The following is a 23,452-nucleotide window of genomic DNA, read 5'->3' on the forward strand; positions in this document are numbered from 1 at the left end:
GTTTGGCTCAGGTCCCACATATTTCTGTCCCCAGTAAAGTGCACCCAGCACACAAGCAATATCCGATTAAACCACAAGCTTTAACTGCTGTACGGAACATAGTGTTCCAGCTACAGCAGGCCTGCATTATAAGACATGCACACTCAACTACTAACTCACCTATCTGGCCAGTTGCCAAACCAGACAGCTCTTGGCATCTCACAATAGACTATACACACTTGAATAAGGTTACACCACGTCTGCATCCCATAGTTGCTAACCCCTCAACAATCTTCAATGCTGTTGAAGCATCTCATGCTATATTTTCAGTTTTGGATATATCCAATGGTTTTTGGAGCCTTCCTCTGCACCCCGATTCACAAGACAAGTTTGCTTTCACAGTAGGTTCACAGCAATTCACCTGGACACGCCTACCCCAGGGGTTTCACAATAGCCCCACACTGTTCCATCAAGCTCTAGCATCTTTTCTAGAACCCCTTGATCTTGCTCCTTGGGGTTCTTCATGCATCCAATATGTTGATGACATTTTAATCGCTTCCCCAGATACAACCTCCCACATGGGGGCACTATCTCTCGTTCTATCCACAGTGTCCACAGCAGGGTTTAAAGTCAATCCATGCAAAGCTCAGATAGCCAAACTTGAAGTCCAATATTTGGGCCATCTCCTGTCTGGAGGACACAAGTCCATGACTGTGGACCGTAAACAAGCCATTCTTCAGATGCCTGTTCCACACAATGTCCGTGCAGTATGCAAAGTAATGGGATTATTAAACTATTGCCGCTCTTTTATTCCCAATTTCACACAGGTTTCGCAACCCATCCAGGACTTGCTGCATGGCAGTCCTGAGCCGTTGGACTCCATCTGCTGGGGACCTCCTCAGAATGAAGCCTACAGTCTTCTCAAACAGGCCCTGGCGTCTGCTCCCGCTCTTGGATTGCCTGACCATACTTCCCCCTTTCACTTACATTTTCATGCTGATGGCTCCTTTTACACGGCAGTTCTGACACAGGACCATGGTGGTTGCAATCGCCCGGTGGCCAACTTCTCCACTAAACTGCCTGCCGTCACAGTGGGCATGCACCCCTGTATGTCCGCTGTTGGCTAGGGCGGTCTCTCCCTTTGGTTCTCTGCTGTGATTTAATCCTTCATACTCAACATACCATTGTCACCCTCTTACACACGGGTAAGTTGTGCTCAGTCTCTGATTCCCGCCGTGCTCGCTGGGAGGCTGTTTTACTCCCTCGGGATAAATCCATCCACATTGTCACAGACACACATTGTAATCCTGATTCAGGCCTCCTAACCGAGAGGCCACCACACTCATGTCCTGATGTCCTCTGCCACGGTGATTACTCACAGTTCCCTGAACAACCCCTAGCTTTCCCGGACAGCGAGCTATACATGGATGGTTCCCGTTTTTATTCTGAGGGTGTGCCACGCACCGGTTGGGCTGTGGTCTCTCAAGACAGTCAGGTTATGGAGTCTGGCTCTCTCCTGGGTCATTGCTCAGCTCAAGTGGCAGAGCTGGTGGCCTTAACAGAAGCCTGCTCCCTGGCCTGCTCCTTTATTGACCTCTTGCTCTTGTAGTATTGAAAAAATCTCTTTGCATTAGTTTTAGCTCCAAGAGCTGTGTTTCTTTTTATTTCTCTCTTTGCTTTCCTGATCCCTTTCTTAACATTTCCTTGCAGTTCAACATATTCTTTGTATTTTGTTTAATCTCCATCCCTTTTGTATGCGCTATACAACATTTTCTTTCTCTTGATATTTTTGTGCATACCTCTATTAAACCATTTTGGCCAACGTTTTTTGGTTCTCAATTTGCTAAGTCTTGGTATAGATATTCTCCTGAGCCTCAAGTAGTATATTCTTAAAATATAACCATCCACTTTCAACTGAATCTGTATCCAGTGTGCTCCAGTCTACCTCTTCTAAGTGCCACCTCATACCTTCAAGGTTTGCCTTTCTAAAATTGTAGATAATTGTTTTAGACTTGGTCCTTGTTTTTTTAAAGTATGTCTCAAAGCTAACCATATTGTGATCACAGTTTGCCATTGGTTCTGTAAGAGAATTTTGATATGCTTGGTTTTTTAGTCAATCTAAATAAATAGTTGAACTGAAAACTCATAAGTCAGTTGGTTTCTCTTTTAAGATTCTTTTTAGAGGGAAGATGCAGTCAAGTCATATACACTCACCTAAAGGATTATTAGGAACACCATACTAATACTGTGTTTGACCCCCCTTCACCTTCAGAACTGCCTTAGTTCTACGTGGCATTGATTCAACAAGGTGCTGAAAGCATTCTTTAGAAATGTTGGCCCATATTGATAGGATAGCATCTTGCAGTTGATGGAGATTTGTGGGATGCACATCCAGGGCACGAAGCTCCCGTTCCACCACATCCCAAAGATGCTCTATTGGGTTGAGATCTGGTGACTGTGGGGGCCAGTTTAGTACAGTGAACTCATTGTCATGTTCAAGAAACCAATTTGAAATGATTCGACCTTTGTGACATGGTGCATTATCCTGCTGGAAGTAGCCATCAGAGGATGGGTACATGGTGGTCATAAAGGGGGATGGACATGGTCAGAAACAATGCTCAGGTAGGCCGTGGCATTTAAACGATTCCCAATTGGCACTAAGGGGCCTAAAGTGTGCCAAGAAAACATCCCCCACACCATTACACCACCACCACCAGCCTGCACAGTGGTAACAAGGCATGATGGATCCATGTTCTCATTCTGTTTACGCCAAATTCTGACTCTACCATCTGAATGTCTCAACAGAAATCGAGACTCATCAGACCAGGCAACATTTTTCCAGTCTTCAACTGTCCAATTTTGGTGAGCTTGTGCAAATTGTAGCCTCTTTTTCCTATTTGTAGTGGAGATGAGTGGTACCCGGTGGGGTCTTCTGCTATTGTAGCCCATCCGCCTCAAGGTTGTACGTGTTGTGGCTTCACAAATGCTTTGCTGCATACCTCGGTTGTAACGAGTGGTTATTTCAGTCAAAGTTGCTCTTCTATCAGCTTGAATCAGTCGGCCCATTCTCCTCTGACCTCTAGGATCAACAAGGCATTTTCGCCCACAGGACTGCCACATACTGGATGTGTTTCCCTTTTCACACCATTCTTTGTAAACCCTAGAAATGGTTGTGCGTGAAAATCCCAGTAACTGAGCAGATTGTGAAATACTCAGACCGGCCCGTCTGGCACCAACAACCATGCCACGCTCCTCAAAATTGCTTAAATCACCTTTCTTTCCCATTCAGACATTCAGTTTGGAGTTCAGGAGATTGTCTTGACCAGGACCACACCCCTAAATGCATTGAAGCAACTGCCATGTGATTGGTTGGTTAGATAGTTGCATTAATGAGAAATTGAACAGGTGTTCCTAATAATCCTTTAGGTGAGTGTAGATTAGAAACACTAACCAGTTACAAATAATCAATTGATCATACGATTAAATTCTGTACAGAGTCAAGCGGTTGTTGGAGAGGATGGGGAAGGTAGTGGGCAAGGTATTTCCAGAGGCATCAGACACGTCTCTAATTTGATTGCACGTCAACAGATGAATGACTGTCTCTTTGGTGAGCTGCGATAAGCCAATCAATTGTACTTACCTACATTGTACTTGTCGCTCTTCATGCTGAACCATCGAGTAAAACACAACACTGACACATTGCAATGCAATGTGTGTATTATATTTACTTCAGTCACTACCATCGTGCTGCTTTATGTAATGTGAAGAGTCGCAGAAATCCAGAGAGATATGTACCTCCAATCAAAAGGTTTTTATTACAAGCAGCTGCAAGGAAGAGGTTCAAGAGGCAATCTCAAGAACAGTCTTAGAGAAGTTACAAACTACAGGCACTTTTATGCAGACCAGACAGGAGAGACAGATAACAGGCCCACATGTCTGTCCCGTGATGAGTGTAAGTTCGGTTTCTGCCTGACAAATGCTGAGGAAGACCCATATATAGTCAAACCGAGGAGAATTAAGGCAAACGTAATGTTTAATATAAGGGGGGTTTGTCAGCCTCTGTTTTTCTAGGTATCAGGGTTGAACTATAGCACAGTATCGTAGCACAGTGAGACAGTGAGACAGTGCAGATACACATGGAACATCCTGTAATGCAATACCCCGATAATATTTATATTTCAACAGTAATCTATAGAAAGCAACATCATGTGTAAAAAAAAAGAAGTTTAAACAAATAATATCTGAATACAAGTTTAAATTATTCAAGTTAAATTTATGAAAAAGTTAGCATTAAAACTTGTCATAACATGTCTCCCAGAACTGCTGTTCAAATGTGTAATGTAACACAGAAGCTGCCAGAGATAGCAACAGTATAACTAGTACAAATACTAGTAAATGAAGCTGCAAATATCATCTACCCTTGCGAAACATAAAAACAAGTAACTTGTTTGTTAAAAAATAAATAATGCCAGAATTAAATTAATTGGTCCTATCTGGTAACAGTATTGTAAAGTATAAAACTTTGTTTTACATATGGATCAGTAATATACATTTTAAAGGGGACGTCAAATCATGTTTTGTCTCTGTGTGTGGCAGATGTTCCCATATTCATACATCTGTTTAAGTAAGTGTCGATTTGTTTTATTATTCTTTCTTTTTGATATACTGACCACTTTTATTCACTATTAAATTGCAATTAAGGTCACAGTTATAAAAACTTAGGACACTAAAGAGACATTTCTACTGACTCTGAAAAACACCAAAAAAAAAAGATGCCCAGGGTCCCTGCTCACCTGCGTGAACGTGAACGTGGACTGCAGATGTGGCCAGGCAATGAATTGCAATGTCTGTACTGTGAGACGCCTAAGACAGTGCTACAGGGAGACAGGAAGGACAGCTGATCGTCCTCGGAGTGGCAGACCACGTGTAACAACACCTGCACAGGATCGGTACATCCGAATATCACACCTGCGGGACAGGTACAGGATGACAACAACTGCCCGAGTTACACCAGTTACCTCCATGAGGAGGAGATGCACTGCAGGACTTAATGCAGCTGGTGGCCACACCAGATACTGACTGTTACTTTTGACTTTGACCCCCCCTTTGTTAGTCACATGTGAAACTTATTCAGTTTATGTCTTAGTTGTTGAATCTTTTTATGTTCATACAAATATTTACACGTTAAGTTTGCTGAAAATAAAAGCAGTTGAAAGTGAGAGGATGTTTCTTTTTTTGTTGAGTATACATATATTTTCTGAAGACAAAACCCTGCCGTATTAAATAACAATGTTGACAATGTTGTTTTTCCCCAGTAAATCTTTTATTATGTTTACAAACACATATTTGTTTGTGCACTATTTGGTTTAATATGAAATCATTACTTCGAAGGACTGATGGTCTGCAAGTTAACTGAAGAATAGAGGGAAAATACTTTCCTTCTTTAGTATATGAGATGTGCACTGAGATTATAGATTCACTTCTTGAACTGAGAAATGGAAGGAGTCAGAATTACAATTAAAAATTATGGATTTTGTACTAACAGTTGGTGTGAGAACTGATTGTATTTTATAAGCTCCAACACACACACATATCTATGAAGTCACATATTGTGATAATTCAAGAAAACTGGACTCAGTATGTCGAGTGTTTAATGGAGGGGGGAGACTGCAGCTCCATGACCTCAGCTCCGGCCAACCCTAATTGGCATCATGATATTTGCAAACTCTTAAACATAACTACACATTTTAATAAAATAAGTCACTCATTAGTTATGTTTTAAATAAAGTGAAACACAATGGGTTATACGTGTAACGTTTTAGATATCCTATATTATAGGCTATGCACCATTGGTAACAGTTGAAATTGTATTCCCTTTTTATGCGTTTTTGTATTATTATTATGCAATTGACAATGCAACTGAAGAACTAGCAGAAATATTTCAGGTAATTACACATTTATATTATTATTATTATTATTATTATTATTATTATTATTATTATTATTATTATTATTATCATCATCATCATCAGAATTATTATATTTGCCCACGAATTGTTTTAAATGTGTGTAAATATATACAGAAAAATTACGGATATGTCAATTGATGTAACAGTGTGTCAAGTTTCCATTGAGGTAATTTCATTGTTCAAGTGGAGTAGACCAGTAGAAAGTGACCACTTCATTTTCTACCATCTGTGTGATTAGATTGGACGTCATGTATGACAGGGGTGCGTGTTCTGCCTTTCGGGTCGTTATAAGAGCCGCTGCCGTGAAGGGAACTGAGCATCCTGTTATACTGGGACAGATCACTAGTTGTGCTGGTGTTACCCGTGTTCAAACCAAGTCAGTAGTCATCAGATTTTGGTACAGTCTGTGAGCGCGTGTACGGGTGAAAGGGGTATTTGGAAATTGATGAGAGAGCTAAAAGACAGATATTTATCTTTTTTAGCAACTGGTCAACTATCTTTGATATTTTATACTTCTGATTTTGTTGCTGTAAGTTTCTGTATGATCACCATATAAGAATTGCATTATTATTTTTAATCGGACAGTCTGAGGAAACTCACTGCAATTGCTTAAATAAACTACTTTGACTGATTCTGCACTCCACCCTCACAGTGAAGACGCCTTTTCTTCCACAGCCGGTACCAGAGCACGCCGAGCATCATGCAAGCGGAGGAATACAACCGCAGAGGTAAGGCGTTGAAACCATGACCTGTGGAAGTGAACTTTTACTTATATATAACCTGTCCTCATTGTGTCATAAAACAGGTGTTTGGGTTACTTCAATTATTTATGAAAAAATATTTTCAGACATACACGCGTTAGTAAATTATCAGTAATATAAAACGAAATTATTGTTTATATCTATACATCTTTACTATATGATGTCACACGTTAGATTTATGTATTGTTTTATTTAATTTAACTTCAATTTCACAATGCTGCATGTAGGACTACATAACTGTAATTTGTTGTGTTGGTAAAATGAGACTTTACCGCAGGTAAAGAGCTTGTCGATTACATCACTGAGTACCTGACCAAGATCAGGGACAGGCGGGTCCATCCAGATGTGCAGCCAGGGTATTTGCACCAACTGCTGCCTGGCAGCGCGCCGGTGGAGCCTGAAAAGTGGGAGAATATTTTCAGCGACATCGAGAAACTGATCATGCCAGGGGTATGTTTTGTGATACTAGTGTGCTCTTATATACTTCCTTGCGTTATATATAACAAATATAGTTTTGGTTATTCAGCATTGAATTAGAACATATGGGGCACTTAGAGTGCTATTCGCATGTACGATTTTCTCTGCGAAAAACAGTAAAGCCAAATATAACAGATGTAGTCATTTCTAACTTTAATTCACTACAAACAGAAACAACTTGGTTGTATAAGATGTATTAATACAACGCATTCAATATCAATCAGTTGATAAACCTATAAGTGTGAGTGCGGTCTCTAATGTCTGAGCATGGCTGGGGGGTGTGGGGGTCTTTGGCTGTGTTCTAGGTGGTGCACTGGCAGAGTCCCCACATGCATGCTTACTTCCCGGCTCTTACCTCTTGGCCCTCGCTGCTCGGAGACATGCTGGCAGACGCTATTAACTGCCTAGGATTCACCTGGGTGAGCAGATCTGCGTTTCTACAGGCTTAACCTCCTCAGTCCCAGGTTCTTCTTGAACCGAAGTAGGCATGAAACACAGTTAATGATACTGTTAGAATCTCAGATTTCTATTGAATCCAAACTTAGACCCCGCAAGGGAAGATAACATAGTTTTTACAGTAAAAAAAAAAACATTAATTTCAGGACCGAGGAGGCAGTAATTATTATTATTTTTAGTTTACATGTAGAGTACTGGGCCCCATTCCCTGTAGCTGGCTAACTGAGTTACCCAGCTAACTTTCAGGATAACTTGACAGAAGTCTGGATTTTTCCGTTCCTCACTCAGGCTGATTAGCCTGAATTAGTTAAACCAGGTACGAGGAATGGGGCCTTGTTCTCTTGTAGGATTATTATTATTATTATTATTATTATTATTATTATTATTATTATTATTATTATTATTATATTTTTAAATGGTATTTTATGTAAACTGGTCAATTCTTAAGAATATGTAGAATAAGCATGGTGTATTTCAATTAAATGTTAAAATTAGAAAATTAAATTGTGTTAAGATGAAGATCTGTGTTTTCTGTGTGTGATGACTAAAGAGTGAGTGTGTGTCTCTGCAGGCCTCCAGTCCGGCTTGTACCGAGCTGGAGATGAATGTTCTGGACTGGCTGGCAAAAGCCCTGGCGCTGCCCAATTCATTCCTCCACCATCACCCTGACAGCTGCGGAGGGGGCGTCCTGCAGGTGTGTGATAGTGTCCAGGCACTGGGAAGAGGAAGCTAACACACCCATTAGATTCAGCTCAGCTTTCACCTGTGTGGTTACATTACAACTGCCTTAAAATACATGAATGAATGCATGGTTTCTGATCTTGATTTTGATATTTCACATACTTTTTCTTTAGTTTTCAGTGGCTGTCATATTAAAGGATAGGGTGCACTGTCTTGTAAATGCAGTGGTGCCACCCACAATGTATTTTATATGTGGAAAGGAAAGATAAATAGTTCCATGACAGAAACAAAGCTCAACAAAAATTACCCTTTTAAGTCTAACTGAATCTGTAATTTATTATCCCTTATTACCACCAGGGGAGCTGTTGTTCAACACCGTTCTTCTCCCTCCCAGTGAACACACAGGGCACTTGCTATACTATCTCTGATCTCTGAGTGGATGAGTGTGAGCCCTAGACTTCGGCTTATCATATGATGTCTTCCTGGTCTACATTGATGTACACACAGGGAAGAAAAGGGAGAAGGAAAAGGCTTGCATAAAGTCAATACTGCTATAGAGAGCTGCCTGTATTTAGATGTGGATATATCAACACATTCATCGTCAACTCTCTGTTTTTCAAATATTGCTATGACTATTTTCCAAGGCTCAACTAGAGTGAGTGGTGAGATGCTGTCTTTGATTTGTCTTCTTCAGAGCACTGTGAGTGAGTCGACACTCATTTCCCTTCTGGCGGCAAGGAAAGCTAAAATCCTGGAGATGAAGGAGTCCCAACCCGAGGCGGATGATTCAGTACTGAATTCCAAACTCATTGCCTACACATCTGATCTGGTAAGAATGGCAAAGATTCAGCTTATAATATTTAAAAACAAATTGTAAATTATTAGTCATAATATACACTTACCTAAAGGATTATTAGGAACACCTGTTCAATTTCTCATTAATGCAATTATCTAACCAACCAATCACAAGGCAGTTGCTTCAATGCATTTAGGGGTGTGGTCCTGGTCAAGACAATCTCCTGAACTCCAAACTGAATGTCTGAATGGGAAAGAAAGGTGATTTAAGCAATTTTGAGCGTGGCATGGTTGTTGGTGCCAGACGGGCCGATCTGAGTATTTCACAATCTGCTCAGTTACTGGGATTTTCACGCACAACCATTTCTAGGGTTTACAAAGAATGGTGTGAAAAGGGAAACACATCCAGTATGCGGCAGTCCTGTGGGCGAAAATGCCTTGTTGATGCTAGAGGTCAGAGGAGAATGGGCCGACTGATTCAAGCTGATAGAAGAGCAACTTTGACTGAAATAACCACTCGTTACAACCGAGGTATGCAGCAAAGCATTTGTGAAGCCACAACACGTACAACCTTGAGGCGGATGGGCTACAACAGCAGAAGACCCCACCGGGTACCACTCATCTCCACTACAAATAGGAAAAAGAGGCTACAATTTGCACAAGCTCACCAAAATTGGACAGTTGAAGACTGGAAAAATGTTGCCTGGTCTGATGAGTCTCGATTTCTGTTGAGACATTCAGATGGTAGAGTCAGAATTTGGCGTAAACAGAATGAGAACATGGATCCATCATGCCTTGTTACCACTGTGCAGGCTGGTGGTGGTGGTGTAATGGTGTGGGGGATGTTTTCTTGGCACACTTTAGGCCCCTTAGTGCCAATTGGGAATCGTTTAAATGCCACGGCCTACCTGAGCATTGTTTCTGACCATGTCCATCCCCCTTTATGACCACCATGTACCCATCCTCTGATGGCTACTTCCAGCAGGATAATGCACCATGTCACAAAGGTCGAATCATTTCAAATTGGTTTCTTGAACATGACAATGAGTTCACTGTACTAAACTGGCCCCCACAGTCACCAGATCTCAACCCAATAGAGCATCTTTGGGATGTGGTGGAACGGGAGCTTCGTGCCCTGGATGTGCATCCCACAAATCTCCATCAACTGCAAGATGCTATCCTATCAATATGGGCCAACATTTCTAAAGAATGCTTTCAGCACCTTGTTGAATCAATGCCACGTAGAATTAAGGCAGTTCTGAAGGCGAAAGGGGGTCAAACACAGTATTAGTATGGTGTTCCTAATAATCCTTTAGGTGAGTGTACATAACTGTCATTAACGAGCCTGTGATCATTTTTAGTAATCATCATATGAAAACAATCTAGTAATTTAATCTAGTCACCATAATCAATATCCTAAGCATTTGTACACTTAAAAACAAAGCATAATGTGCTACATCTTTATGTGCAAGAGGAGTCCAGCATTAGTGTCAGTGCTGTGTTAGTGTCATGTCTTCAGCCTGACCTTCCCAAGTTCACCACCAGATGTCTCAGTTTCCCCAGTTTTAGTTTCTTCTCACCTGGCTTTCTGTTTACCCTCTTATTATTGGATAATTGATCTTTGCCTCATCGATCCTGCCCCTTGTTTGCCTGGCACATTAGTCCCTAATTTCTAAACAGCAACTTGCAACCTTCTGATGTTGTGTTGTGTTGTCTCTGAAGGCACACTCCTCAGTGGAGAAAGCCGGCCTGATTTCACTGGTGAAAATCCGCTTCCTGCCCACAGACGAGCAGTTCTCCCTTCGAGGGGAAACCCTGCAGGCAGCTATTGATGAAGACAGGAAGAAAGGCCTTGTACCAGTCCTGGTGTGTTGAAGTTTGAAATCTGAACATTGTTTTTACACTTACACTTCTGAAGATGTGTTAGAGTAACATAGAGAAAACAGTCTGTATTGGTGTAATATTATTATTATTATTATTATTATTATTATTATTATTATTATTATTATTATTAGTTTCTTAGCAGACACCCTTATCCAGGGCAACTTATAAAATATAAGCGCAATACAAAGTGCAAAAATAAAGTGCAGTTCAAGGTATAAAACATTACAAATTTCAATTTACATAACACAGTGCAATTCAAAGCATAATACATTTTACAAATTCCAATTTACATAAGTGTATACAATATATGGGGTCTTACAGCATGGATTGTAAAAGCTGATGAGTGCAGACAAGATGTTAGGTCACAGTCAAGGGCCAATTGAAAGGGAGCATAGGGGAAATCAAAATAACAATATGAGTACTAGTAATGGAAGGCAAGTAGTATGATAAAACATTGTATAAATGTTATCGTATTGGAGATTAAATGGCTAAATTATAAGTACTGTCAGAAAATATGTTTTGAATAAATGACGGAAGGAGGTCAGAGACTCTGCTGTTTTGACTTCAGTTGGAAGGTCATTCCATCACTTAGGGGCCAGAATTAGTCTTCTGGCACCGGAAGACCACAGTGGTCTGGAGGGGATGTATGGGGAGACGAGGGTCTGAAGGTAGCTTGGTGCAGTGTGGTCAAGACAGTGGTAGGTGAGGGTCAATGACTTGAACTTAATGCATACCGGTATCGGGAGGAAGCGGAGCAGTGGAGTAGCGTGTGCGAATCGGGGCAGAGAGAATACCAGACGAGCCGCAGAGTTCTGGATGAGCTGGAGTGGGCGGGTAGTAGTTGCTGGCAGGTCGGCCAGGAGGGAGTTGCAGTAGTCCAGGCGGGAGAGGACCAGTGACTGGATGAGCAGCTGAGTCGAGCAGTTGGTGAGGAAGGGTTGGATTCGGGGTATGTTGCTCAGGAAGAATCTGCAGCTGCGTGTCAGCGTGGTGATGTGCTGAGTGTAGGAGAGCGCAGGATCGAGGGTGACTCCTAGATTCTTAGCGGAAGAAGAAGAGAGTGTCATAGATTCCAAGGGGAGATAGATAGAGAGATCAGCAGAAGGTGAGGAAGAGGGGGAGGAGAGCTCCAAGAGGAGAAAGAGGAGATCCGATTTGGAGAGGTTGAGCTTGAGGTGGTGTGAGTGCATCCAGGTGGAGATGTTGCATTCTTAGTACTCTTTTTTTTGGAATACCATCTGTACTATTTGACTTAATGTAGGCAAAAGATATGAACACATTTGGAAGGTCTAATATGGTTTTATCTTTGCTATGTTGTTTTTTTCAGCTTTGTGCAACTCTAGGGACAACTGGAGTGTGTTCTTTTGACTGTTTGTCCGAGCTGGGTCCAATTTGTGAGTCAATTTTAATCATGCATTCTTTGCTGGTTATGCATCTAATTAGTGTGTTTTTTTTAACTACTGTTGCACTAGTTAAACTTGAAGTATTTATTTTCCTTTTAATTTGACTTTAAAAATAAATGAATAAACAAGATGTTTTTCTCCATGTCTGACACCCAGACACAACATTACTTGTGCTGCCTTTTCCTGCACGCTTGTTGGCAGGGCTCACTGTGTTCAGCAGAGCAGTGAAACTTGACAGAGGGCAACAGTGTGCTATTCAGAAGAGTGCTGCCTGGGAAGAAAATAACTCAAAAGTGGGCTTTTCAGTCAAGCTTAAACCCCCAGAGGAAGCAATCACATGCTTGGACAGTGTCCACTGAGGTTCCCATGGGTCACAGTTTAATGAGCACAGCTTTAATAGTAAAGGTTACAGATCAGCTCAGACCAGAGTAATGCCCATTTCATATAGAGGCTTGGGGTTGAAGGAGGATCATTATTCTTCATAAACAGGGCCTGATATGAAACACTTCTACTGTATATGGAATATGTTTGACACATTTATGATACAGAACAAGCTTCTTGTTCCTTGTTCAGGTGCCAGGGAGGGGCTCTGGTTGCATATAGATGCTGCTTATGCCGGCACTGCCTTCGTCTGTCCAGAATTCAGGGGGCTCCTGGATGGTGTTGAGTATGCAGACTCATTTGTCTTCAACCCCTCGAAGTGGATGATGGTGCATTTTGACTGCACTGCCTACTGGTGAGGAGCCACCTCCAATCCCTCCTGTCACACAGAGTATTGTTAAAAGTCACATTTCAGATGGTAATGTGATCATGCCTTTAAATGTCCTTACAGGGTGAAAGATAAGTACAAGCTTCAACAAACCTTCAGTGTCGATCCAATCTACCTCAGACATGAGAACTCGGGTGCAGCCACTGACTTTATGGTAGGAGTTATTTCCTAGGAGTTTGGAATACTGGTTCAGGACAATTATAAAACTATTTTACAACCTCTATGGTTGAAAACATTTCAGATTCAATGTGATTAAAATACCACTATCATTTTTTTTTTAACTGGAAGAAACCAGATTTTTTCTGTTTTTGTCAGCACCTTCATCTACCTCCCCCCCCAGGCACATTTGAATTGTTTTCCGTTCTTATTTTTGGTTATGAAATGTAATTGGCTACAACGATCTTAAAACTGGCATTAGATATAAAACAAATCCCCCAAAGAAACTAAAATGTAAATGCATGATCATTTTTGTATTTATTTATGCAAAATCCAATACTGCTCCCACACATAAGACAGACAGTTGTCCTCATTCAAGACAATATGTCCCCAGATAAGTGCATGTTGACATTTTCTTCTCCTTATTTCCAGCATTGGCAAATTCCCCTCAGCAGAAAGTTCCGGTCTCTGAAGCTGTGGTTCGTGATGCGATCTTTTGGCATAAAAAACCTTCAAGCACACGTCAGGCATGTAAGTAGTATCTGTGATTTATTCTCATGTTGATTTGTTACGAATACTGCAGTGAGTTTTTTGAGTCCCTGAATGCATGCCTTGTTTCTCTGTGTGCAGGGTATAGACATGGCAAAGCTGTTTGAGTCCCTTGTTAGAAGTGATCCTAATTTTGAAATTCCTGCACAAAGACACCTTGGTCTGGTAGTGTTTCGCTTAAAGGTATGTGTGAATTTAATACCTTTAATTTGTGTTACAAAAGACAGATTGTGCAGTACAATATGGATTGTATTACACCTACACCTATCACATATTGTAGGCATGTTTCAAGGGGCTGATTTCACATGCCCAAATCAGCACCAGTCAGTTACCTAATGTAATTTTAGGTAGAGTAGTCCTAGACTAATGCTAATTGAGCTCTGTGAAATCAACCACAAGAGTCTGATGCAAGGGAAATTGTGCACACATGGATAGTAATATATCCAGAACATCAGGTGTATGGTTCTCCATATTTGAACGTATAAGCAAATATAAATAAATATAGGAAACTTACAGCTGCTGTCACAGATGGTCACATGGTTTCTTTGACATTACATTACCTCAGAAAAAAGCAGCCAACTGCTTTTTGTAGACTGACCAAATTATAGTATTTTATGGTTGCAGTGTTTCTGTAATAGCCATGGGTCACAGATTGTGGTGCTACAGCAGTGCTGAGACGGCACAAAGTTGTGCATAGGACTTTACTCCTTTGAAGGTCAATGGCACTATTTTGGTTCAGTGTGTTGTGTAATGGAAGGAAGCCATTGAAAGGAATATACAGGAGAAAGAGCCTCTGAGGCCTTTTCAAAGAAAGAGTATTTTTATTTTCTCCACATCCAGGGAGGAAACACTGTTACGGAAGAACTCTTAAAGGCCTTGATAAAATCAGGCACCATGTACCTCATACCTGCTGCCATTCATGAAAAGCTGATCATCCGCTTCACTGTGACATCCCAGTTCACGACTAGAGAAGACATTCTAAGGGACTGGGGCATCATCCGCCAGACCGCCACTGAATTACTGCATAGGGGCTCAGTGGACCAAGCCCTTTGCAGGGCAGCACAACAGTCTCAAAGGAACAGCAGTGTTGAAGGTAGTGCCCAAGCTAAACTAACTCCTGGCCCAGAGCCACATCAATTCAGAGCAATAAAGAGGCATTCTGTGAGTGAGCCACGGGGGGCTGGTCCACAGGCTGAGCCACTCCACGACCCCTTTAATGACACCTTCCTCACGGATGTTCAGAAAGCCAATAAATTCAAACAGGCCTCTCTGATATATAGCCACCTTTCAGGCCAAGGTCAGAGAAAGACCGCCCGCTCCTTGAGCTGCAACAGCGAGCCCATAAGCAGCCTCAAAGAATTCAATATTCTGCAGCAGGTATTCAGAGATGGGCCAGTCAAGAATGGCTCTCGCATTAAAGAAGGCCTCCTATCCAAGCTCCCCGAGAATGTCATCCTGCTAGAGAAGAGAGCCCTTAAAAAACTCACCAAGTTTTACAGTGTTCCTAGCTTTTCCCAGTGTGGCTTGCAGTGCGGAATACAGCAGCCGTGTTGTTCCTTGAAAAGCCTGCAGATATTCCCTAAACCCTGGTTCACCTGCAACAGGGTGAACGCTGCCCTCACCTGCCTCAAACACCACAGCTAACCTCTCTGTTGCTCTATGCATATGTGTTTGACAATTATTAATTATTTATTACAAAATTTATTAAATTACAAATAGCATATACATCTTATCAAACAACTGATATTGGAGCAGAATAGTAACTCTTAGGACACAACCAATCAACAATCATTGTAGACTTATATTTCCTTTTATTAGAGCTTGTTACATTTTTCTGATATAGGAATAGTGTGCTGGGTTGAGACACCTCTCACACTTCCACACTGTTTTCACTTGTATCGTCCTTCCCCTGTTTAATTATACATGCACTTTGCAAAACAGAACTGTATCAATCAGTTTTTAAAATTATTTTTGTATTATATAATCTTAGAAGTATAATACATACCCCTTGATTATTATAGGTGGCATGTAGGACCAATTCAACAATTCAGTAGTTTAGATTTGTACAAAACTGCAAAAACGCTGAAAGTGCTAAAACAAATCATTAAAATAATAAGCAGAGTCTCTGAAAGTCCATCAATATGGGAGAAATGTAACTACCATATAATTTAATTATTTTAATCATTAAAGGCAATGATTTACAATACCTCTCTTAGATTGCATATAACTGTAGCATATAAAATGTTACAGTCTAGTGTTCTTTGAAATGATGGAATTGTAAATCTCCTGGGTCATTGGAATATAGCCTTTTCCACTCTCGTCCAGAAAGTACATGGTGTCTTGGACTGCAGCCGGGTTAAAGCCCTCTTCTGCTAACTTCACCTTCATCTGTTTGAATGTCCCAGTTACCTCTAGGGAGTTCTGCAGTGGAAAACACCACAATTTAAATAACTTCTAGTTACTCTAGTTTAACTACATTAAAAGCCTATACAATTAATACAATTAATTTGACAACAAAGGAAGCAATTATAACTTTATTTGTATTATTATAGGGGAAGCAGTCTTCATTACTATGATAAGAAGTCTTACCTGAATTCTTACAAAGCGAGGCCATGCATAACTGGGAAGGTAATTGACAACATGATTGTACACTGTTGCACAATCAAAATCTTCCCCCTCTTTCAATTTTATGGCAGCCATTCCTATTTTCCCTTCATGATCTAGGAGCAAAATATTAACAAAGCTCAATCGATATTCAAGACTAGCAAATGTGCAATAGGTATTGCTGGAGAAATATTAAACCAGACAGAAAAACTTTGAACAAAACAGAGGTCAAAAACCTATTGCTTGCAATAAAAAAATGAATAAAATATGTTTCATAATTAGTGAAGCCATATCTTACAGATAAAAACATTCCCAGACCATATTGGAGCATCAAACAATGACAACTAACAACAGGTTAACAATGATCAATAAACATGATCTTCAACCTCCTGTCAGTTACTTATTGACAATAGAATTTTTGCTGTGACACTGAATAGATCAGCCAGCCTCTGTAGCTGAGGACTAGGAACTTGAACGAGAAAGTAGATTAATCCGATTTTCTGGCTATCAAAGTCTGTTATATGGAGTCCCCAGAGGTGGAACAAAGCTGTGTGGCCCAAACAGCCGTGTGTCTGGATATCACCTCTGCAGAAGTGTACTGTGTTCCCTCAGTAGTCCAGTAGTGACACCAAAATACGATTCTAAACTGGGCTTTATAGTATTACATTTGGCCATTCAAAAATAATATATACCAAAGACCAAAGAAATCTTCATATTGTATTAAGTGCCTTACCTGGCACCTTGACCCCATACACATTGGCTTCTTCAATGCAATCCACCATGCTTAGGATGTCAGCAACTTCTGTGGTCGCCACATTCTCCCCCTTCCATCTGATACAAAAAGTATGCAGTGTTAGTGACAGTGTTAACTTGCTCAATCACCCTGTGTGTGTCAGTCATCTGCATCACTGGTGTCTTTCAATATTATTTTTGAAGTTGTTTCCCTTTTGTTTCTACTGCTATGTGGACAAGATGCAATTACTGGAATCGATAATTGTAACATGTGCAACTGTACACTGGCAATACAGAACTCAACTTTGAATTACTTAGTGGCCCCCACATAGGGAATAATATTTCCAACTGATGCTTTGGATGACTTTTATTAAGAGATGAAAACTTAATGACCAATCAGTCCTTAATTAATGTAATTACTGGTGAATTGCTAAGGTTACTGAAATCTTAATGAGGACTGGTGCTCTGATGCACAAAGCCATCAATAATGGGATTTAAATAATCCAATGCTGTGTAAAAAACAAGATAACCTGAACTGAAAGGAGGTAAACTGCTCGCCTGAATGTGTCACCAATCCGATCTTGAAAGTAGATGAAGTTGTCATGATCGATCTTCAAGAGGTCTCCGCTGTTGAAGTACATGTCTCCTTTCTGAAACACATCCCTCAGCTTCTTCTTTTCCGTTTGCTTCTGGTTTTTCGCATATCCCATAAAAGGAGCTAATTTGGTGATCTTGGTTACAAAAAGCCCTGTCTCTCCTTGGTAGGAAAAAGACAGAGGTGCTATTAAATCTTAGAACTGAACTGCAATTCTCTGTATTTATGTAAAATGTATTTAATTCAGTAATTATGTATGAAGCTATAACCAATAAAAAGACGATTATAAATAAAATGTTGTTCTGAAAGTATAATACTGTATGGAACGGACAGGGGAGTAATGTCTGCATCAGTAGACAGAAGAGCTTCTAAAATTACCTTTGGGAACTTGTACACACAGCCCTCGGGGGTTCCTCACTGGTTCCTCTTTCTCTGTGTCATACTTAATCAACGCATAGGGGAAGATTTTCTAAAATAAAACATACATCAGTGTGAGTAACAGGAGAGTGAAATAAAAAGTTAAATAGCCAAGTAGGTTACATGCTGACTTTATGCTCGGCTCCTACCTTGTGAATAAATGTCTGCCGTCCAATTGCTCCAATTTTGCCGACATAATTGACAAAGCCAACGTTTCCCTCTGTCGCACCATAGCATTCACAAACCCGTATGTCTCCATATCGCTGGAGAAACTCTGACCAAGTATCACTTCTGACACCATTGCCTACAGCAAGCCTGACTTTATGGACTCGGTCATTGTCTTTCTGAAAATAAATAAAAGCAGCAATGAAGACAATGACAGCTTGCTGTAAGTATATGATGCACACTTGTGGGGTGATTCTTTTCCAAACCAGAAAACAAACATCACAAGCCTACAGTACATACAGGGCTAATAATCCGATACTCATTATTATTATTATTATTATTATTATTATTATTATTATTATTATTACAAATATCTGTTCTGAAATGGCTACCACAGAAAACAGTTGGGATTTGTGACAAATTTAGTAAAAAAGCAATTAAGGGTCAATATGAAACTCTGCAGAGCACCCAAGTGGAAACTGTAATTTACATAAGTAAATGTCCCCAACAATATTCCATATAACATCAATATATTATTTATTTTACTTATTTATTGGTATTTGTTTGTAAAACCACATCCACATCTAATACTTCTTGTAGCATACCAAACCAATTGTAACAGATGATCTGCAATATGATAAACCAATTAAAATGTCTTTGTAAGATCATTCTTGTTTTACTTAATGAACATTTTAAAAGGACACATCATAATTATTCTTGGGTTGGTGAAAGGTCTTCAGGAGTTGACCTCTGACTGACCTCTTTGATGTTGCAAAGATAGCGTAGAATTTCTCCTATGTACTGTATCACGGTCACATTGTGTTTTCTGCAGTCATCCCAAAACTGAGAAGCAGAAAACTTTTTCCGTAAAACAACTGTTACACCTTAAAAAGACAGAAAGATAGATAACAGACTTAACATATTTTCAGTATTGGTAAACAGATCACTATCATTTAACTATGTAGCACAACCTACTCTGTGAATATATGCTACAGCACTATTGCCATCATATTGGATGCTGAGTAGGTACAATATGGCCATTATAGAAACTACCTTTTTGTGAATGTTACATGATGATAAACACATTTCTTTTAATTTTGAATACTAATCTCCTACAACATCAGAAAAACAAAAGCACTGATCAAAAGCACTTATCATTTATTGGAGCACACACTTAATAGTAACATAATATGGTATCTCCCTTTACTGCTTATATATTTACATAAATGGAAACAAAACTAAAAAACATTACCCCTTTCAATAGCACCAGTCAGTCCTATTTGGAAGCCAGAACTGTGATAAAGGGGTAGATTAATGTAGACAGTATCCTGAGATGTGACCCCTGCTATTGCTTGGAGGAATGCTGCTCCCCAAACTCGTTTCTGGTTAATTGCTGCGGCCTTGGGAAGCCCTGGTGTAAAACAACACACACAATCAAACAGAAAATTCAATGTATTATTTGATCATCTCAAATAAAGTACTCAATAGCTGTGCTATTCTATCGCTGTCCCTATTCAAGAGTCTATGGGGTGACAGAACACAAAGTGACATGACATGAATTCATTATGGACAATCTTATATAGCACTCAATACATAAAAATATATATATATATTTTTTTTATAATATCTACAACTGGTAATAACCATCACTGCACTATTTCACACATCTAGTATCTACAGGTGAAAGCATTTTCTGTGCTTCAGGACCAGATCATGACTTTGTTTCAGGGGAACCATCTCTGTGTTTACCTGTAGTGCCAGAGGTGTAGATATACAGAGCAGTGCTTGTTGCAGTAACATGTGACCTCAGGGACGGTGACAGTGGCTGGTCACAGGCCTGGTCAATCTTGTCAGTGAGGCTTTCGATTCCCACTGTATTCGACTCCTCACTGAGGATAAACACACGGACGTTGTCCTCTCTCAGTTTGGGCAACACATCTTTAACTGCGTCTCTCAACTCTGGAAGAAAACAGTATGTCAGTGTCAGATGTCCTTCTTAAGTGAGTTTCAGAAAAGAGGAGGTCATCAGACATCCAGAACATTGTATTTGAAACATTGCCTAATAGTGTCCTTCTTACATGCCTCCCCCAGAATTTAATAAAATAAAAATACCACTGTCTGATGTGTTACAGTAGTATATAGAATGATTCAAAGTCAGCCTAAACAAACATTGTATTCCAAACTAATAAAAGTGAGCTGAAATAGGAAAATATACAGAATGCAGATCTATATTTGTAGAAACACACAATAACTGTGTTATTTCTATAGATTTGAAGCATGGTATCGATTTACACGTACCAGTAAGGCACATGCAGTTATAATATATAATAATTCAGTTATATATAATATAGAGACATCAGAAAACGTTTGCTGGTGGAGCATTTACCTGGAGCAGCTATCAGCACTTTGGCCCCGCAGCAGGAGAAGCAATGCAGAAAGGATTTGGACCTGATGTTGTAATTGAGAAGTGCAGCTGCGCATCCTATTTTAGCCAAGCCCAGCCAAATCCACACAAAAAATGGTTCATTCCCCAAGTAAAGAGCAACTGTATCCCCTTCTTTCAGGGCAGCGTCTTTCCACAGGACCCTGGCAACTTGATTGCTTCGTTTATCCGCATCAAGGTAAGTGTACGTCTTGTTTTCAAAGATGATGAAGGGCTTGTCTGGCTGCTTCTTGACCCAGTCCAAAAAACAGTCCAAGATGGTTTGATATGGTCTTTTCCTTTCATATTTCGACATCCGCATTCCAATTCGTATAGTACTTAAAATGAAAAGGAAATCGTGTCCAAAGTGAGGGAAAAAAGTGTGCAGCATTAATGGCAAAATAGCCAAACCTGCCAAAAAAGTGAATAATATATACATGTTGGACTGCAGCTGTTACTGGTAACAGGCGTTTGGAGACGCGTCTCCTCTAACACAATACTTTGCGCTTTGTGAATTTGATCAAAGTCTATTTTTCAAGTGATCGCATCAAATAGTTCCCATGCACATGCTTTGCCATTGCCATTTTACAACCTTTGGACAGAGCAGCCCAGCCACTCAATACTGTTACCGTGAGGCGGAAAACAGGAGACACTTCTTCAGCGATGTGGTTGATGCTGAACATTTAAAAATAGACTGGATAGGATCCTTTGATCACTCGGTTATTAATGGACACCAAACGAGCACCATGGGTCGAATGGCCTCCTCTCGTTTGTACACTTTCTTATGTTCTTTGTTGTTATATTGTATTCACCTCGCCAAACTCCACAATGAGTTTGTGTGTCGCGGAGCAGCCATCTATACCTACAGCCAGGGGTCGCGCTCGTATAGCGCAATTTCAGCAGTTGTGTGCGGGTCTGCGCTGCTCCTCCGGTGGAATCCTGCAGATCTGCGCAGAACTGCGGAACTCTGCGCTGCAAGAACTCGACCCCTGTCCAGGTATAGCCTTGGCTGCTCCCGAAACACATGCGACGTACCTGCCGTCTCATAGAGGAGTTTGGCGAGGCTGAATGAAACAACTCCGCCTCACGGTGACAGCATAGCAGTTCCTCACATCAATAGCATTCTGTATTTCATGTTTTTTACATTTACGTTCTTCACACTTTACCTGGTTTTCATATAGTTTATAACAGTTTCGAGCTGTCGGGCACTTTAAAAGCAATTGCTCTTTTATTCTGTGATTTACTGTATCCGTAGACTCCAGGTCATGCACCTAGACTACCTCCCACACAAGGGAAAGGGGTTGGGGCTGACATTCATTAAATGACCCAGCCAACTGCTGTCCCGCAGCTTTACATATGCTTACATTTTATGCAACATAAAAGGTTAAACTTAAGAAATAATGGTGCATGTAGCCAGCTCCTTTTCCAACAACAGAGGAGATTAATCACATTGAACAGGGAAAAAAAAGTAATCTGCTATAATCACTTCCATCCCAGTGCAATCCAGCATTCCCATCTCTAGATTTATGACACTTGTCCATGCCGGTTTGTACATTCGCCATTATTTACTAAGTGTTACATTTGAGTTTTAGTTTTATGATAGACTTAATGTGGAAGAGTGATATACATCTTACACTGACTAAAGACGCATACAACCATCATTTAAGACCCTTGCTAGTTTTCCTTTAAAATACCAAACTATTCCTTGATTATAGAGGCGAAAGCATCTAATAGCACATTCAGTATTTTCTATGGGATAAAATAAAAGTAAAAATCCAGATGTAATGCATTTAGATAAGCAAGAAAAAAAGCCATTTACATTTGGAAATGGGTCAGTGGATAACTTGGATGACTGCCTTATCTGTGTAGAAGCACATTGAAAATCTGCCAGAGTATACAGCAGTAACAGAAAGCCAGGACTGATGCAAAGGTCAAGGGGTCGCTATACTTTAAGAGAATTCAATAGGCTATACATGAGTGTGAATTTAAAGGGAACACTTGAAGCTTGAATAACATGTTTTGAGCTAAATAAGCCCAGAAAAGATTTGTGCTCAGTTTCCATGTTATTTCTGAAAATCATATACATTATTGATATAATTATTGATTTATATTTATATTTATATTTAATTCAATTCTTGGTCAAGACAATCTCCTGAACTCCAAACTGAATGTCTGAATGGGAAAGAAAGGTGATTTAAGCAATTTTGAGCGTGGCATGGTTGTTGGTGCCAGACGGGCCGGTCTGAGTATTTCACAATCTGCTCAGTTACTGGGATTTTCACGCACAACCATTTCTAGGGTTTACAAAGAATGGTGTGAAAAGGGAAAAACATCCAGTATGCGGCAGTCCTGTGGGCGAAAATGCCTTGTTGATGCTAGAGGGCAGAGGAGAATGGGCCGACTGATTCAAGCTGATAGAAGAGCAACTTTGACTGAAATAACCACTCGTTACCACCGAGGTATGCAGCAAAGCATTTGTGAAGCCACAACATGTACAACCTTGAGGCGGATGGGCTACAACAGCAGAAGACCCCACCGGGTACCACTCATCTCCACTACAAATAGGAAAAAGAGGCTACAATTTGCACAAGCTCACCAAAATTGGACAGTTGAAGACTGGAAAAATGTTGCCTGGTCT

At 40.4% G+C, this 23,452-nt stretch overlaps 2 protein-coding genes across 2 annotated transcripts; one reads left to right on the plus strand and one right to left on the minus strand.

Annotated features, from left to right (window-relative positions):
• Window positions 1–6,283: 6,283 nt before the first annotated feature.
• Window positions 6,284–18,105, plus strand: hdc (histidine decarboxylase). The gene is made up of 12 exons (XM_066701447.1): window positions 6,284–6,676; window positions 6,987–7,159; window positions 7,492–7,605; window positions 8,214–8,336; window positions 9,018–9,152; window positions 10,841–10,984; window positions 12,330–12,396; window positions 12,979–13,141; window positions 13,238–13,328; window positions 13,763–13,861; window positions 13,961–14,062; window positions 14,720–18,105. The coding sequence occupies exons 1-12, from the start codon at window positions 6,649–6,651 to the stop codon at window positions 15,521–15,523; spliced, it is 2,043 nt and encodes a 680-aa protein (XP_066557544.1). The 5' UTR covers window positions 6,284–6,648; the 3' UTR covers window positions 15,524–18,105.
• Window positions 15,671–21,675, minus strand: LOC136748031 (long-chain fatty acid transport protein 2). The gene is made up of 10 exons (XM_066701448.1): window positions 20,779–21,675; window positions 20,142–20,351; window positions 19,645–19,803; window positions 19,152–19,276; window positions 18,377–18,571; window positions 18,189–18,279; window positions 17,774–17,972; window positions 17,217–17,314; window positions 16,469–16,599; window positions 15,671–16,300 (listed from the first exon to the last, which is right to left on the minus strand). The coding sequence occupies exons 1-10, from the start codon at window positions 21,251–21,253 to the stop codon at window positions 16,124–16,126; spliced, it is 1,860 nt and encodes a 619-aa protein (XP_066557545.1). The 5' UTR covers window positions 21,254–21,675; the 3' UTR covers window positions 15,671–16,123.
• Between the last annotated feature and the right edge of the window lie 1,777 nt (window positions 21,676–23,452).

The sequence above is a fragment of the Amia ocellicauda genome, chromosome 4 (assembly GCF_036373705.1).
Source record: "Amia ocellicauda isolate fAmiCal2 chromosome 4, fAmiCal2.hap1, whole genome shotgun sequence".
Taxonomy (NCBI): Eukaryota; Metazoa; Chordata; class Actinopteri; order Amiiformes; family Amiidae; genus Amia; species Amia ocellicauda.